This window comes from Balaenoptera ricei, chromosome 10, assembly GCF_028023285.1.
Source record: "Balaenoptera ricei isolate mBalRic1 chromosome 10, mBalRic1.hap2, whole genome shotgun sequence".
Lineage (NCBI taxonomy): Eukaryota > Metazoa > Chordata > Mammalia > Artiodactyla > Balaenopteridae > Balaenoptera > Balaenoptera ricei.
This window is the reverse complement of record NC_082648.1, coordinates 43,527,966-43,544,137: the sequence shown is the minus strand read 5'-3', so window position 1 is coordinate 43,544,137 and position 16,172 is coordinate 43,527,966. Positions and strand designations below refer to the sequence as shown.

The following is a 16,172-nucleotide window of genomic DNA, read 5'->3' as shown; positions in this document are numbered from 1 at the left end:
TGGGGTGGTGTGGTGTTGAACCTAAATGAGGAGGCTCTCGTCTGAGGGACATAAGGGAGAATGGTTGGGCCCGTCCGTCTTTCCACACTCGGCTCTGCTGTACTCAGCTCTTGGGTTTATGTCCATTGGGTCCAGGGAGGGGCATGACTTAGGAGAGCTATCTCACCCCCATCAGAGGGCCTGAGGCTCACGCTCAGAATTCCCAGGTCCCGCCTAGACACCCGAGATTGGAGGGAAAGCGTGGGAGAAGGGCTCTGTAGAGCTCAGGCTGCCCTGACGTTCACAGCTCAATGCTTGGTGAGCTCTTACCACAAAACCCACTTCCTATGATGTTTTGTCCCTGGGTTATCTCCACCACCATGAACTTCCTGTAAGCACAGTTATGTTCTCAGGGGAAACGTCCGCCGTCAGCCGCGCCGAGAAGGTAAGACTCCCGCACAGGGATCCTCCCACCTCCCTGTTAGAGCCAGCACTCGGGGCTGGACTTGGAGGATGGGCCTAGGAGCTCCGTGAAGGCAGGACCCAGACCCCGGCCCTCCCTGCCCAGGATAGCGGCTGGCACCTGGCAGCGTGTTCACAGGTGTTTGCTAAGTGAGTGCTGGGCTGAAGCTGCCAAATGAGGCTAATTTTGACTTATAAACATTGGGGACAATACTCCCTATTTCATAGCGCCTTAATCTTCACAGAGAAGATTAAATAGGAAAGTCAACATGGAAGCACCTAGTTCCATGAGTGGCACATAGTAGTGCTCAAGTATTTGGGCACTCTGTGTGTGTGTGTGTGTGGGTGTGTGTGTTTGTGAGTGTGTCAAAGTAGAGGGAGAGTGACTTCCCTGGCGGTCCCGTGCTTAAGAGTCCGAGTTTCCACTGCAGGGGGCCCGGGTTCGATCCCTGGTGGGGGAACTAAGATCCCGCATTCTACGCGGTGTGGCCAAAAAGAAAAACAAAACGAGTAGAGCGAGAGATCAATCGCGCCCTCACAAAACTGACTTTGGACCCCAGTTTGTGTGACACTGCGTTGAGAGCGAGGCCTAAGCTCTGGGCCGATCCCACAGCCCTCAAGAGAAAGGACACAGTCAGCCGTCACACCTGCCCCGCGCCGCCACTTCTGAAACCATAGGCAACTCCATTCTGCACAGTGGGGAACAGAACAGTGGCACAGATAAACCAAAACAGCAGTTACTGAAACATCACTGAGATTTGGACTATGTTCCAAGGTGGATTGCTTCAGAATAGGGCTATATTTAATGCTCTGAGGATTTCCGACTAAATAACAGAGTCATGAAGTGAGCCCCCTCTCAGAAGGGGCTGGAGATCTCAGCAGATACCTCTCCTCCCTTCAAAGCACTTTCCCCACCCCCTCCAATTCAGGATGGTTGCCCCTCCTGGAGACTCCCCCAGCCCTGCACCACCTCTGGCAGGTCACTCATCACCTACCCTGCCGTCACCCACCCGTTCCCTGGGTGGCCGGGCTCACCACTGTGCCTGGCTCATGGAGGTGCTGGGTACATGGTTTTTAAATTTAATTAAAAAGCCGTTCAGCATCTTTTCATCTTCCTAAAGAATTCCATGTGCAGAGGAGGTAATAAAGAGGATTAGAGTAGGGACTTCCCTGGTGGCACAGTGGTTAAGAATCTGCCTGCCAATGCAGGGTACATGGGTTCGAGCCCTGGTCTGGGAAGATCCCACGTGCCGCGGAGCAACTAAGCCCGTGCGCCACAACTACTGAGCCCACGTGCCACAACTACTGAAGCCCGCGCACCTAGAACCCATGCTCCGCAACAAGAGAACCCACCGCAATGAGAAGCCCGCGCACCGCAATGAAGAGCAGCCCCCGCTCGCCGCAACTAGAGAAAGCCTGTGCGTAGCAACAAAGACCCAACGCAGCCAAAAATAACTAACTAAATAAATTTATTTTTAAAAAAAGAGGATTAGAGTAAGACTTCTTGCTGCTGCCCCAGAAGCCAGAAATCAACACTTGTGTCCGCTCTACCTGTCAGACTTACTCTGAAGAGCCTGGGAGACAGGGACTCAGACAGGGAGAAATGACTGCCACAAACCCCAGGTGTGGAAAGGAGGGGAGGCCCAAGTCCCAGCTCTGAAAAGATGGGGGGCTGAGAGGGTGCGGAGACCAAGAGGGGCATCTGAGAGCCTTTGTCAGAAGTTGATACTTGATTTGAGACCAAAGAAACACAACTCTGAGGTCCTGTGTCAGACATCAGAGAAGGCGCCCCGGTAAGCAGACACAGGAAGGGCCCAACAGAGCCGGTGGAATGTCCTGGCAAGGTGGCCACGGGCAGTAGGACCACACATGGGACCTTCTCCTTCTACCACCCCCCCCCCCCACCTTGGGCTTCTATGGAGTTGCTCAGCGCAGTGAGGGCAAGAGGGTTAAAATGCAGGCCTGCTGGAGGCCTGAGAGCACCCAGACTTGGTGCACATGGGGGATTAGGTTTGCAACAAAGTGGTGAGCTGGCGACAATGACCCTGTCCCTTCCAGAGTACTTGAAGGAGCCGCTGGAGCGGTACGTGAAGCGGCTGCAGGTGGTGAAGGTGGTGCGGCAGGAGGAGCGGAAGGGGCTGATCACCGCCCGGCTGCTGGGAGCCAGCGTGGCCCAGGCGGAGGTGCTCACCTTCCTGGATGCCCACTGTGAGTAAAAGAGGGCCGGCCTGGCTCTGTCCCCCTTCCCTCCCTGGCAGAAAGAAGAGCTGGGACCATGGCATCAGCAGAGCACCTTCCAGCTCTGCTGTCCCAGGATCGAAGCAGGCTTGGGACGCCCCTAGCTTCTTCTACCCCTTTCTCACCCCAGTGCCGAGGATGGTTACCCGGAGGCACACACAGCCCTAAAACAACTGGTGACACCACAGTTGCTGGGAGTGTGTTCTGGAGCCCCAGCCGTTCCTCCCTCCCCCCCACCATCTGAACCTCATTCTGAGCTCAGCCCCCCGGAGAGGCCTCCTGTCGCCACTGGGCACTGGTTGGCGTGGCACTTTCCTGCAGGGCCACATGGGGCCAGGAAAGCCTGCTTCTTGCCCCAAAACAAAACACTTCCCCACCATTGTCAGGGAAAGAAATGTTCCCTAAAAGCAGTGATACATATTCTGAGAAGCTATAGCCTTGGAGTCAGAAGCCCTAGATTTGCATCCTGGCCCCGCCACTAACCAGGCCTCAGTTTTCTCTTCTATCAAGTGGAGTGAGGAGGCCAACCTCACTCACCAACAAAATGAAGGCTAAATCAAGTCATACGTGCAGTTCATTGAAAATCCGAAAGGGATGGTTATTCTACAACTGGAGCTGAAGCATGAGGTGCAGAGATCCCTGGGAGAGGGGACACCCGCCTGTGAAACCCACACTTGGGTGGGGAGGGCCGACTGAGTGGATAGGCTACAGACCCTGAAGACACCCCTCCAGGGCCTTCCCTGTGCCTTTGGGTCCACCATGTTACTCCCCTGAGACCTCCATTCTCCTCTCCAAAGCCACCTCCACCTTTTTTGGGGGGAGAGGGCAGGTGTAGGAGGGTCCTGGGAGATCTCTGTCCACTCTCTGTGGCCGTGGAGCTTGCACGTGTTTCCCTGTCTACAGCTAGGGAGTGGGCGCTTGTCCTCCTGGGGCTCCCCACTGGCGGGGGGCACAGGCTCAGCTGTGGGCAGGACCCTGACTGATGTCTCCTGGTGCCGACCTGCAGGTGAGTGCTTCCATGGCTGGCTGGAGCCCCTCCTGGCTCGCATTGCCGAGGACGAGACGGTGGTGGTGAGCCCAAACATTGTCACTATTGACCTGAACACTTTTGAGTTCTCCAAGCCCGTCCAGAGGGGCCGAGTCCAGAGTCGTGGCAACTTTGACTGGAGCTTGACCTTCGGCTGGGAGACCATACCTTTACATGAGAAGCAGAGGCGCAAGGATGAGACCTACCCCATCAAGTAAGTACTGTAGCCTGGTGGGCCCACATCCTGGTCTCCGTGGTCCCAGGGACCTGGGCCATCTCAGGTCAGCATTTATGAGGTGCTCTGTGAAGCACTTGACATATTTAATCGTCATCCCCTATGAGGTAGGTACTGTGATTAGCCTGGTTTGCAGGTGAGAACACTGAGGCTCCTGGTGATGAACAGTTGGCCTCAGACTATACACTAGAAAGTGGTGGAACAAGGGTGCCCATCCCGCCAATCTGGCCCCAAGCCCGTGCCCCCAACATGGCTCTGTCCTACCTCTCACCATAGCAGCTGGCTCTCACTCACCACCTTCTGTGTGCCAGGCCCTGGGCTAAGGGCTTTCCACACCTGATCTCATTTATTCCTCCCTACATGTAGAAGGGTGTGACTGCTGCTTTCAGAGAGATGGAGGGGAGAGGCCATTGTAAAATAGCCATTATAATGAGAGGGGGTGGTGTGTGCACCCAGGTCACCGTCTTTGAAAAGACTGAGAACATATTAAAGGAACATAGACAAATGTCCTGCAGTTTACAGTGTGTTGCAGTTGCCCTGAACTTTTTCAGGAAAAGGGCTAGATAGCAGATATTTTAGGTTTTGCCAGCTACAAAAAATAATCCTTTCAAAATGTAAAAACCATTCTTTGCCAGAACCTTAGAAAGCCAGGCCAGCTTTGGCCCACAGGCCACAGTCTGCCAACCCCTGAGCTAGAGGGCAGATGCTGGAAAGTTTATCCATTGTTTGATGCCCAGCTGGGTTTGCCTTCCCCTCACACACCCACCCTGCCCCTCCCTCTCCAGATTGCCTGTTGGTGTTGTTAGAGACCACAGACGTCTCAGCTAAACCGAGTTGGGGAGTGACTTTTAGAGTACCCTTTACTTCTGGATTTTCTGTGCCATTGCTTTCCTATACTGGCCAGGAAACTGAAGGGTCAACCAAATATATATACCAGGGATGGAGGGAAGCAGAGTTTGGGGATACGGTGAGCAGAGATAAAAGGGAAGGCTTTCTCCCCATGCACGTGCCCAAATCCTAAGAAGTGCTGCCCAGAGCCTCAGTAGAGAGGGCTCGGGTGGGCCACAGGAAGGAATCCCATGGATTCTGAACAGCCAGCTGCTCTGTGTCCTTTAGAAGGAGAAGAAGAAGCAGCAGAAGGGGGCAGAGGGGAAAGGAGAAGGCAGGGGAGAGAAAAGAAATTAGAACTCCCTATAGACCCTCTGCTTGATTCATAGATGTCTTTTGTTTGAGATGTACAGCAACAAAACCCCCTTCCCCCAAGCTGGGGCCAGGCACACAGTGGCACAGTCAGGGAAAGGGCACCTGGCCCCCACCCATCACTGACGTCCCCCGCTCCGTTGTCCGAGGACCATACAACTGGAAGACAAAGCTCCAGTGTTTGAGGAATTAATTTGCTCCCTGGTCCAAATGCCCTGGTGGCGTGCAGGGCTTGCCTGAGGCACTTTGCATAGTACCCACCAGGAGGCCTGCAGGCAGCACCCTCCCTTCCTCCACTCCCAAAGTCAACGGGAGGCCAAGAGGAGAGGTGAGGACCCAGGGGACCCTAGGAAGCAGGCCAGGAAATGCAGAGTGTTTCCAGAGGTTGCCTGTTGGTTGTGGGTCTGCAGCAAAGTTCCCCATGTAGAGTTTATCCTCAGAGATAATTTGTCAGTGGCTTCTTGGTCAGAGGGACCTCTCAAAGCCAAGAGACAGACCCAGGTCGGGGAAACCCTGAAGAAGTAGCAGGTTAGGGACTTCCCCAGTGGTGCAGTGGTTAAGAATCCACCTGCCAATGCAGGGGACACGGGTTCTATCCCTGATCCGGGAAGATCCCACATGCCACGGAGCAACTAAGCCTGTGCGCCATGACTACTGAGCCTGTGCTCTAGAGCCCTCGAGCCACAACTGCTGAGCCCATGTGCCACAACTACTGAAGCCCGTGCACCTAGAGCCCATGCTCCGAAACAAGAGAAGCCACCGCAATGAGAAGCCTGCGCACTGCAACGAAGAGTAGCCCCCGCTCGTCACAACTAGAGAAAGCCTGCACACAGCAACGAAGACCCAATGCAGCCAAAAACAAATAAATAAATATAAAATTATTTTTAAAAAAAGGAAGCAGCAGGTTAGTTCCAAAATGCTCATCTAGAATCCCAGGACTCTCTGAGGCTTTCCTGGCCTTACTTGGGCTGGCTTAGAACCCCTGGTAGAGGCCACAACCAGTGACAGAAAGCTTGCCTGAGCTTGAGGGTTCCCCAACCGAAATTCCTTCCAGAAAGTGGCTGCAGGAGCCAACTTCAGGGCGACGAGAACAGCCATAGGGTAAGACCAGGGTCCTGGGTTGTCGCCTTGACCAGTCAGTCCAGTGAACACTGATTGAGCCCCTGCTGTGTGTGAAGCACCTTGACCGTTTCTGGGCTGACAGAGAAGGTTTCTGCTTGGTTGTGCCACGTGGAGCCACCCGCTGAGGGCAGCAAAGCCCCGTCCAAGCCAGCCTGGCGTGGCACAAAGGCCAACAGCTAATGATCTGGGTGCACTCCTGCCCTGTCTCCCAGCCCCGCCTTCAACCCTTAGCCCAGCCCCTCTCATGAGCAGCGTGGTATCTAAGTTCTAGATGTTTTTGTCAATTTATCTAAACATGGGTCTGTGCCTCCCTGCCTTTGTCTGAAAGCCAGAATCTTGTTGTAGCCTCCAAATGCTCCCTGTAGTCCAAGTTGAGCTTAATTTCACCTCGCTTCCTACTCTGTTTCTGGGAGCACCTATGTCCAAAAACAACTTCACATAGCTTCTGATAACCGAGTATCTACTATGCTTTAGGAACTTTGCTGCCAAAAAGCAAACGATTGTGGCTTTTCCCTCAGCTACTACACTGAGCTCTCAGAGGACAAGATCTGTCTTTCTTTACTCTGTACAACTAACACGTAGCACAGGTCCTGGTAGCCCGTGTGTAACACATCCTTGGTTGAATGAATGAATGAATGCCTTTTAGAAGAGAGTAATGATAATTACATCTCTCCTCAACCTGATCTTAGAAGGTGAAGAGAACACAATAAAAGCTCAATAAGCATTTGCTAAGTGCATAAGTTAGTGGAAGAGGGGCTGCATATCCCAGGTGAGAGGAAAGGAGGAGGGAGGGAGTTTAGGAGGGGTCATCGGTGAGTTCACAGCTTTCCACGCCAGGTTCTGGCCCCTCTTCCCCCCAGAAGATGCACATGCTTCTCCCTCTGTCTCTCCAGATCCCCGACGTTTGCTGGTGGCCTCTTCTCCATCTCCAAGTCCTACTTTGAGCACATCGGTACCTATGATAATCAGATGGAGATCTGGGGAGGGGAGAACGTGGAAATGTCCTTCCGGGTGAGAGTGAAGAGGGCTTCGTGGGGGAACCACAACGTCCCAGGGGACGGCCTGAGAACCTGTCTCTTAGGCAGTGGCAGGGATATCAATTCTTCAGCTGAACTTGGAAGGGTGGCTGTTTCCCGTCATGGCTCCACCTTGCCTCTGCCCCCTCCCTGTCCATGGCAGTAGGGCCTTGGGAGTCAGATTGGACAACTGAGAACAAATTACTGGGCAGAACTCCTCAGAGGGAAGGGATAATAGAGGTAATAGGGACCAGACATCTGGGGACTGGTGACATCTTTCATGATGTCTGTTGGAAAAGGGTTAGGGTGAAGGTGGAACAGGTCAGTAAGCAGTCACTATCCTTTTTCTGGAAAAATCAGGCTCCGCTTTCCAGGTCAGAGACCTCATGCCTTGGTAGCCTTAGGAGTTTCCCTCCCCTGTGTTCAGCAAGCTCTTCATAACCATAGGAGAAGATGATGGCCAAATTCTGGTGGGCCCCAGAACTCTGAGGGATTCCAGGAATAAGGAAAATCAGGATTAGGTTAGAAGAAAGGCTTGCCTCTTCATGAAATCTACACAGATCCCCATCCAGTGGAGAGTAACAAGTAAATGAGCTTGTTTATGAAGTCACCTCTCACAGTGCTTGGCACATACAAGCACATCACTGATACCTGCTGTTCCTATGGCTATGATTATGTATTTCTGTTGCTGCTGTACTAAAATGAATGACAACATACCTCCCAATCTGAAACCTAAAAAAAGGAGAAGACACAGGTGGAAGGGATGTCGTAAACCAGCCCTCTGACAGAGGAGGGTCACCAGCTCAGTCACCATAACTCCCATGGTTCTGACCCTAGGCTCGTCCGTGAGCCTCTGACCTTTGTTCAGTCTCTCTGCAAGGAAGCTAGTGTGCTAAAGGTCCAGGTGATCACCACAAGCCACCTGATGGTGGCTATTAATTAATGAATTGATGCTTTGATTAGGTCACAAGTTGATCTCGATTTGGAGGAGCTTGAGTTTCCAGTAACACCTGTGTGAGCTGATAAAATCACATTTCCAGGTCAAAAAACCAGGTGGCCAGAGCTCACAGTAGGTAGATGGACATAAAATTCACCAACTGTCTTTTCTCCAAAGTGGGCCCTGGTAACCCTCAGGACCCTGCAAATTTCTGTTTGCTTTAATCAGAGTGAACCAACATCATAGAGCCAGAGATTGTGTAGTTATGGTCTGGGAAGAAGCCTGGTCAGTGTCTTTTTTTTCCAGGGAGAGAGCGCAGCATTTCCCTGAGTCTGTGGACCTGGGGTCTGGCACCCTGGGAATGGAACAGAGCTGCTTGGGGGGAGGTTTTCCCACCCAGCCCCTGAAAACCCCATGCCATATCCTCTTACGGCAGGTGTGGCAGTGCGGGGGCCAGCTGGAGATCATCCCCTGCTCTGTGGTCGGCCACGTGTTCCGTACCAAGAGCCCTCACACCTTCCCCAAGGGCATCAGTGTCATTGCTCGCAACCAAGTGCGCCTGGCTGAGGTCTGGATGGATAGCTACAAGGAGATTTTCTACAGGAGGAATCTGCAGGCAGCAAAGATGGCCCGAGAGGTGAGAGGGGAGGGTGCTCAGGAGGTGTTTAGATGAATAGAAGGGCAGAATCCCAGCCCCTGGTCAAGAGCTTACTGATGACAGAGACCCACCCATCTCCACCACCTGGTGCCTTTACCCCTCAGACCTTGGGAGCTAGAGCCCAGGCTCTGTTTTGGAGGCTAGAGAATGAGGAGAGGAGGCTTTGTAGTCCCTGCCTGGAGAGCCCCAGTATCTTTTAGGAGGGGAGGGAGAAAAGATTTGGAGGAAGAACCTCTTACGGGAAGAATGGCTTTACTCTGAGAAACTGGGAATTGAAGACTGGGAGAAAACTGGGCGTTCACAGGAGATGGGGGTGGTGCTATGGGTGCGGGTCCCAAAGCCAAGGCAGGGGGGTTGGGATTAGATGTGGGGCCCAACTGGTCCTGAGCAGGGATGAACAGGAGACCCACTCTGGGAGAAAGTAGTCCCAGGAACTCTGGGCTACTTCCACCCAGACAAGAAGGTCAAGGCTGGTGGAACTGACCCTTAGGGGGCTGGCTTGGTTGACAGAAATCCTTCGGTGACATTTCGGAACGACTGCAGCTGAGGGAACGACTAAACTGTCGTAACTTTTCCTGGTTCCTGCACAACATTTACCCAGAGATGTTTGTTCCTGACCTGAAGCCCACCTTCTATGGAGCTGTGAGTCTTGAGAACCAACGTGCCTACCCATCATCACAGAACCCCCGGGAGAAGTTCAGGACCACTTACCCCGCAGCTGGATGACAAACAACTGATTTTTACTCTCCACGCTCCCTTATCCAGGAGGAGGCCCAAGAGGCCACCCTGGGCTTCTAGAGCTAAAAACCTTCTAAGGAGGAAACAACCCCTAAGCAGTGGTTCTCAAATACTCACATGCATCAGAATCACCAGGAAGGTCTGTTAAGACACAGGCTGTTGATTCAGTAGGACGGGGTTGGGGCCTGAAAATGTGCATTTCTAACAAGCCTCCAGGTGATGGTCTGGGGATCACACTTTGAGAACCACTGCTCTTAAGGACATTCCCATATGCTGAGGGCTTCTCCCAGGGACCTGGCAGGTTGCCCACCCTGACCTTGCCCAGCCCCTGGGCTCTGCACCTCACTTTACTGTTCACTTCAGGCGTCTGCCTTAATGAGCAGAGGAGGAAAGTCACAGAGGAGAAATCCAGCCGTGCAAATTTTATTCCAGATGGATCCCACACCACAAACCAAAAAATTCCTAACTGTGCTCCCCTGGTTCCCCTCTCTGCTCAACATTCTGCAGCTCAAGAACCTCGGCATGGATCATTGCCTGGATGTGGGAGAGAATAACAATGGAGGAAAGCCCCTCATCATGTACACCTGCCATGGCCTTGGCGGCAACCAGGTACAGAGCCCAGCCCGAGGCAAGCCTGTCTCTGGGGCATCTTCTCTCTTCACAGGCCCCCTTCCTCCACTCAGAATCGTCCTTTCCTGAGGACTAGGGTAGGGGAGACCCAGAGAGAGGGGAAGATACCAGCCCTGCCCTCAGACAGCTCCCAGTCTGAGGGGAAATGCATGATACCGACAGACAAGGTCTTAAGTGTGGATCAGGGGCATTCAGAGAGGAGTGGGCAGCAGTGCTGGCTGCTAGAGAGGGGCTGGGGGGGAGGATTGTTTTGTGGTTCGGGGATTTTTTTTTCCCACACCCCCCACCCCGGGAGGGGAAGATTGTTCATCAGAGGAGGCTTCCTGGAGGGTACCAGTTGCTGAGTGATGTTTTAGGGTGACTGTGGAAAGTTTCTGAGCACTTTGCCTCAGCTACACTCAACTTCTATCTTCAATGCCTTCCCTGCCCAGAAGCTACCACTATGATCCCAGCACCCATCAGTGACCCCAAAACAACCACCTACTGACATCTCACAGCTACCTGGCATCCTGGGAATTTCCCCCATGCCCTACAATGCCCAGCTCTTTCCTGAGGAATAACTAATAACCTCCCTGGACCCAGCCCCTCAATCTACCCTGAATGCCCAGCATTTGGTAAGTAAGAGGCACTTGAAACAGAGCTGAAACAAGGAAAAGAGTGGCATGGGCCGCCGAACAGGATGCCAACAGGATGTGCGAATGAAGACAAAGTCATTCTGGAGCAATTTCCTGTACCACTTGGCCTGCACGGTGACTTTAGGTTGTACACTGATGGACATTTTTTCAATAGTAATCTATTAGCAAAAAAAGAACTAGCACATGATTTCACCAGTAATGCCTTAAATGAGGCTAATTTTTTTTTTAACCCTTTTTTTTTTTTGGTCATGGCTTACAGCGTGCAGGATCTTAGTTCCCCGACCAGGGATAGAACCCGTGCCCCCTGCAGTGGGAGCGTGGAGTCCTGACCACTGGACCGCCAGGGAAGTCCCTAAGTTAAGTTTTTAACTAAAGAAAAAATATTTAGTAACTATTATCTATCATTCCAGTATCACCCAGATGCGGTGGCACGTGAATTACTGAAGTCTTAGCAACTACTCACTTTCCTCCCCAGGAGGCCATCTGTGGTTGGCATCTCAAGGCAGTTGGCTTTGGAAGGTGGTGGGCAAACTCTCTGCCTGCCCCTCAGGACCTCCTCTTATCTTGTGTTCTAGTACTTTGAATACACAACCCAGAGGGACCTTCGCCACAACATTGCAAAGCAGCTGTGTCTATATGCCAGTGCTGGCACTCTGGGCCTTAGGGGCTGCCACTTCACTGGCAAGAATAGCCAAGTGCCCGAGGATGAGGAATGGGAATTCATCCAGGTGAGTCAGCTGCCCAGAAAGCTCAGAATCAAGAACCTGAGACCACAACTGCCCCCTCCCTTCCTTCTGCATCTTCTTCTGCCTGAGATACTACGGGGTGGATCCGGACAATGTACAATAGAAAGTATGGAGAATGTGGGCTTGGTCACAGGCAGGGTCCTCAGGGCTTAAGTAAGGTTTGGTGATGGCTGGTTCTGCTTGATATAAAGATGGGGTCGGGGTTATGATCCAGGACCAGCTCTGTCATAGCTCACGTATTTTTAGGCTGAACACAAGTAGGTGAAGTTGAAGAGTCACTTGTGGTTCCTGCCTGGCCTCTGTGTGCCGGGCACAAGGCTATGCACTCACATACATTGGTTTGGTTAATCTTCCAGAGGCTCTTCCCAAGTAAGTGGTGTCCCCGTCACTAGAGATGGGCCAGCTGCAGCTCAGCAAGTTTGTGACTGGCCCAAGACCCTTCACTAGTAAATGGTAGGCCTGGGGTTCGGATCTAGATAAATCTGGCTGGAAAGCATGGGTTCTTTCCATTACACCACACTGTCTTGGGATAAATGATGTAACTTCTACAGGACTGGGCCCAAACTAGCAGCCCCCAGTGAGGCTCCACACCCCACTCCACCCCAATCCCCAGTCCTTGGCTTAGGGAAAGAGGAGCCTAGCCTTGGGGCTACAGGGAAGGGAGGAGTCTGAACATGATCAAAGGCAGAAGGTGTGGGTGGGTAGCAGTGGCCCAGGTCTTTGAGACTGGCCATCTGGAGGAGGGGGGGGGGTCCTGAAAGCCTTTTTCAGTTAGCCCATGGTCCTGCCTTCCTCTGTTCCAGCCATTCATGCTAAAGCTGGGGGTGGAGAATGGGTACCACGCACAGGTGGAAACTCAGGAATGCATCCCATCAGAGTATCTGGCATCCAAGGAAAGGAATTTGGAAGTGCCCTCTCTGTGCCTCATTGGGTTTCCTTTGCCTTTTGTCTACTGACTCCTATTTCATTGCCCCCTAGTAGCACTGTCAGAGGTCTGAGGCCCAGGTTGACCCTTTGCCGTGTCATCTTTTTAGGATCAACTCATCAGGAACTCAGGATCTGGTACCTGCCTGACATCCAAGGACAAAAAGCCAGCCATGGCCACCTGCAATCCCAGTGATCCCCACCAGCACTGGCTCTTCATCTAGGCCCTGGATCACCCCCCTGTGGGAGATCCCACAAGCCTCTCAGGAAACAGGATCTGGGGGAACCTGATGTCTGAGAACCTGATCATCAGTTCCCTGTCGGCCTTAAAGATGGATTTCAAACCCGATGCAAATCAAGGCAGGACCTTCCTACTCCTTGCAACAACATTGGGCCCATTTTCTTTCCTCCACGTTGGTGGAAGAGACTGTTAGAACACATAATATGTGACCTAGAGCTTTCCTTCTGCCCTAGAAACAGACTTCCAAAGCAGAGGAGGCAGCTGGGCTAGAGCCCAGGGCAGCAATGCTGAATTCAAGAAAAATACCTCTGCAGCCACGTCCTGAATCCCTGGTCATCTAGAACACCCACAGAATCCAGTGAAACAGTATATTCTACCAGAGGGATTAGAGGTCTAAGAGTCTCCCTTGCTAACATTACCTGAAGCTCCTTGACAGGAATCCTTTATCTTATTTCATCTGCACCATAGTCCTGTGAGGAAGACAGGAACCACCGTGCCCATTTTATAGACCAGAAAGCTGAGGCAGAGAGAAATAAAGGAGCTGGCCTGTATCCTGAACCTGGGCTCCTCCCACCACACCACAAGAACACTAGGCAACTAGCCATCAGCTCCCCACTCTCTCTTCCCTCCGGTCTGATCATTTCTGGCTGGCTGGTCTCCATAAAGCCTAGAGCAGTGCAGCCAGGTAGCCGTGAGGGAGACCACATTTAGGAATCCTGGGATGTTCGTTTCGAAAGAAAGCTTGTGGAGCCAGTGATTCTCAGGTTTAAGTCCCAGAACCTTTTTTCAGTGCTCCATGTATAATGTAATTCAGAAGCAAAATAGCCATGGATGAAAATGAGGGTGGGGGAGGGCATTGCCCACCAGCCCCTGAACTTTTCTAAAAGTCTGCCAGCACAATTTGAAAATCATCATTTTAGTCCAACCCTATCATTTTCATATTATGAAACCAAGGCCAGGTAAGTGAAGTTATTTGCCCCAGGCCACGCCACCACGTATTGGCAGCCCTGAGGCTAGGACCCAGATAAGGCTAACAGGAGCCCTGGGAAGTCTGAGGAAGCCGGGACAGCATGACTGCGTGACTGGCCTTGTCTGCGGGTCTCGCGTGAACTCCCCGCGCAGAGCAGACCTGCCGTGCGTGTCAGCTCTTCCCCAAGCAAGTTGGACCCCACCACGCATGGCTGCTTTGCCTGAAGTAGAGAGCCCAGCTGCCCAGAGGACTCGCATTCCTTCTTGGAGGGCTTCCTACTTTGAGTAGCAGGCTGTCATCTTGGACAGCACCACATGAGGGTGCCGTGGGACCACAGCTGCCTCTGCTTCCCACGCAACTCCCCGCTGCAGGAAGTCTCCTAGGTCCCATGGGGTAGCCCAGCCAAAGGGAGAGGAGAGAGTGGCCAGGACGTGTCCTGGAGTGGGGAAAGGGAAAAGCTCTTTCCCAGGAAGAGAAGAGAATCGCACATGAGATCCCAGTGGAAATAAAGGTTTTATGGCATTGGTAAAGGAAGTTTGCAATTGGGTTCCTCCTCCCCTGCAATGCCCCTTAGCTGATCCGTTTGGAGGATCAGTTAGTTGATTCAAGCTGTGAAGAATCACACACATCTGAAAAGTTCTGTCACAGCCACTGTCTCGTCTCCAAATATCCTCTGGCCCCCAATCTAGCCTACACACTGTGTCAAGCACATGTAGACATGAGGAAATAATAAGGCTCTTCCCCCATGGAACTTACACTTCAGCTGGGAAAACAGAGATGTAAGCAAGTCATGCCAAGCCTGGAGATGTTCAGAGATGTGCTACATGAATTAGAACAATTCCTTCCATTTAGGGAAGCCTCACAAAGTTGGTGACATTTGACCTTAGACCTCAAAGGATGGATCCTCAGGTAGGAAGAGCTCAGTTAGCAAAGATCTCAAGTGTGAGAAAAGTCACAGAGGGACAACAGTGCAAGTGGATGCAGGGAACCAAGAGGACTTCAGGGTGAGGGTGCAGTGAACGTAGAAGCTAGAAGATCAGGACCACACTATGGCTTTCATGAGCCCTAGGCACTTGTGCCTTCATTAAAAAAGTGTTAGAGTATGTTTTACAACTGCATTGATATAACCACGAATATAATCCAGGATGATTGTATTCTGATTTTAAAAGAAACTGAAACATTTTTGTGGGCCTAAAAAGTATTGTGGGCCTCAGGCACTGTACCTGCTGTGCTTACTGGGTTAGTCGGCCCTGTAGAACAGTGGCTTGGGGCCCAATTGAAAAGGCTTTGAATGCCATGCTAATAAATCCGGTAAATCCTAGGGAGCCTTAGTCCTTAACTCCAATCTTAGCCCTACTCTTGGTTGCATTAAACATCCAAACATATATCAGGCACTGTTTGTTTGCCGTTTATCCTAATATCCCTCATACTCTATAACATCACTCAACAGCTCTCCAGCCCGATCTTACGATGCACGCCCAACTGAGGTGCCCTGCTGTGGTGCTCAGTTTCCTCACCTCGACCACACAACGGCAGAGCATCTCGCAAGGGCGGTCAGCTAAGGGTAACCCACAGGGAGTGAGGGATGCAGCAGGTTTGGGGGTGAAGGGAGGACTAGGGAAGAGAGGTGCTCAAGAGGACGGAGAAGGCACGAACAGGGCGGTGGGAGGACTCAGGAAACCAGCTTCTTGGCCTCCCCTTAGCCGAGGCTGGCCTTGCCCTAACCCCACATCTGCACTGTTAAAATCCACCCCTCTGACCATTCTCAGGCTAACCTAAAACCTTAAGTCCTGCTTAAAATCTTTTTTATTTATTTATTTTTGGCTGCATCGTTGTTGCTGCGCGCGGGCCTGCTCTAGTTGCGGCGAGCGGGGGCTACTCTTCGCTGCGGTGTGCGGGCTTCTCATTGCAGTGGCTTCTCATTGCAGAGCACGGGCTCTAGGTGTGCAGGCTTCAGGAGTTGTAGCTCGTGGGCTCAGTAGTTGTGGAGCACGGGCTTAGTTGCTCGGCAGCATGTGGGATCTTCCCGGACCAGGGCTCGAACCCACGTCCCCTGCATTGGCAGGTGGATTTTTAACCACTGCGCCACCAGGGATACCCAAGTCCTTCTTAAAATCTTGATGCTAACTAGCCCTGTGCTACTATCTCCTGGCTCCAGGAACCTCTCTCCCCTTAGCACTGAATGGTTCGTCTCCTCTGGGGATCTATTTCCCACTTGAAGAGTATTGGCGCCATTGCCAAAAATAGATAAATGTCCCAGAATATATTCTTATTTTTAATTACAAAAATAAGGGACTTCCCTGGCAGTCCAGCGGTTAAGACTCCTCACTTCCAATGCAGGGGATACGGGTTCGATCCCTGGTCAGGGAACTGAGATCCTGCAAGCCATGAAATATGGCCGAAAAATTACAAAA

The 16,172-nt window shown here is 52.1% G+C and overlaps 1 protein-coding gene across 2 annotated transcripts in view; it reads left to right on the top strand.

Annotated features, from left to right (window-relative positions):
- Positions 1 to 14,288, top strand: part of GALNT6 (polypeptide N-acetylgalactosaminyltransferase 6) — a 34,174-nt gene extending 19,886 nt beyond the window's left edge. For both annotated transcript variants that reach the window (XM_059935918.1, XM_059935919.1), the window contains 8 exons: positions 2,500 to 2,649; positions 3,686 to 3,920; positions 7,157 to 7,274; positions 8,653 to 8,853; positions 9,385 to 9,516; positions 10,120 to 10,221; positions 11,453 to 11,605; positions 12,658 to 14,288. In XM_059935918.1, coding sequence (XP_059791901.1) covers positions 2,500 to 2,649; positions 3,686 to 3,920; positions 7,157 to 7,274; positions 8,653 to 8,853; positions 9,385 to 9,516; positions 10,120 to 10,221; positions 11,453 to 11,605; positions 12,658 to 12,771 — 1,205 coding nt within the window. In that variant the 3' untranslated portion in view covers positions 12,772 to 14,288. The remainder of the gene's footprint in view (positions 1 to 2,499; positions 2,650 to 3,685; positions 3,921 to 7,156; positions 7,275 to 8,652; positions 8,854 to 9,384; positions 9,517 to 10,119; positions 10,222 to 11,452; positions 11,606 to 12,657) is intronic.
- Positions 14,289 to 16,172: the final 1,884 nt, after the last annotated feature.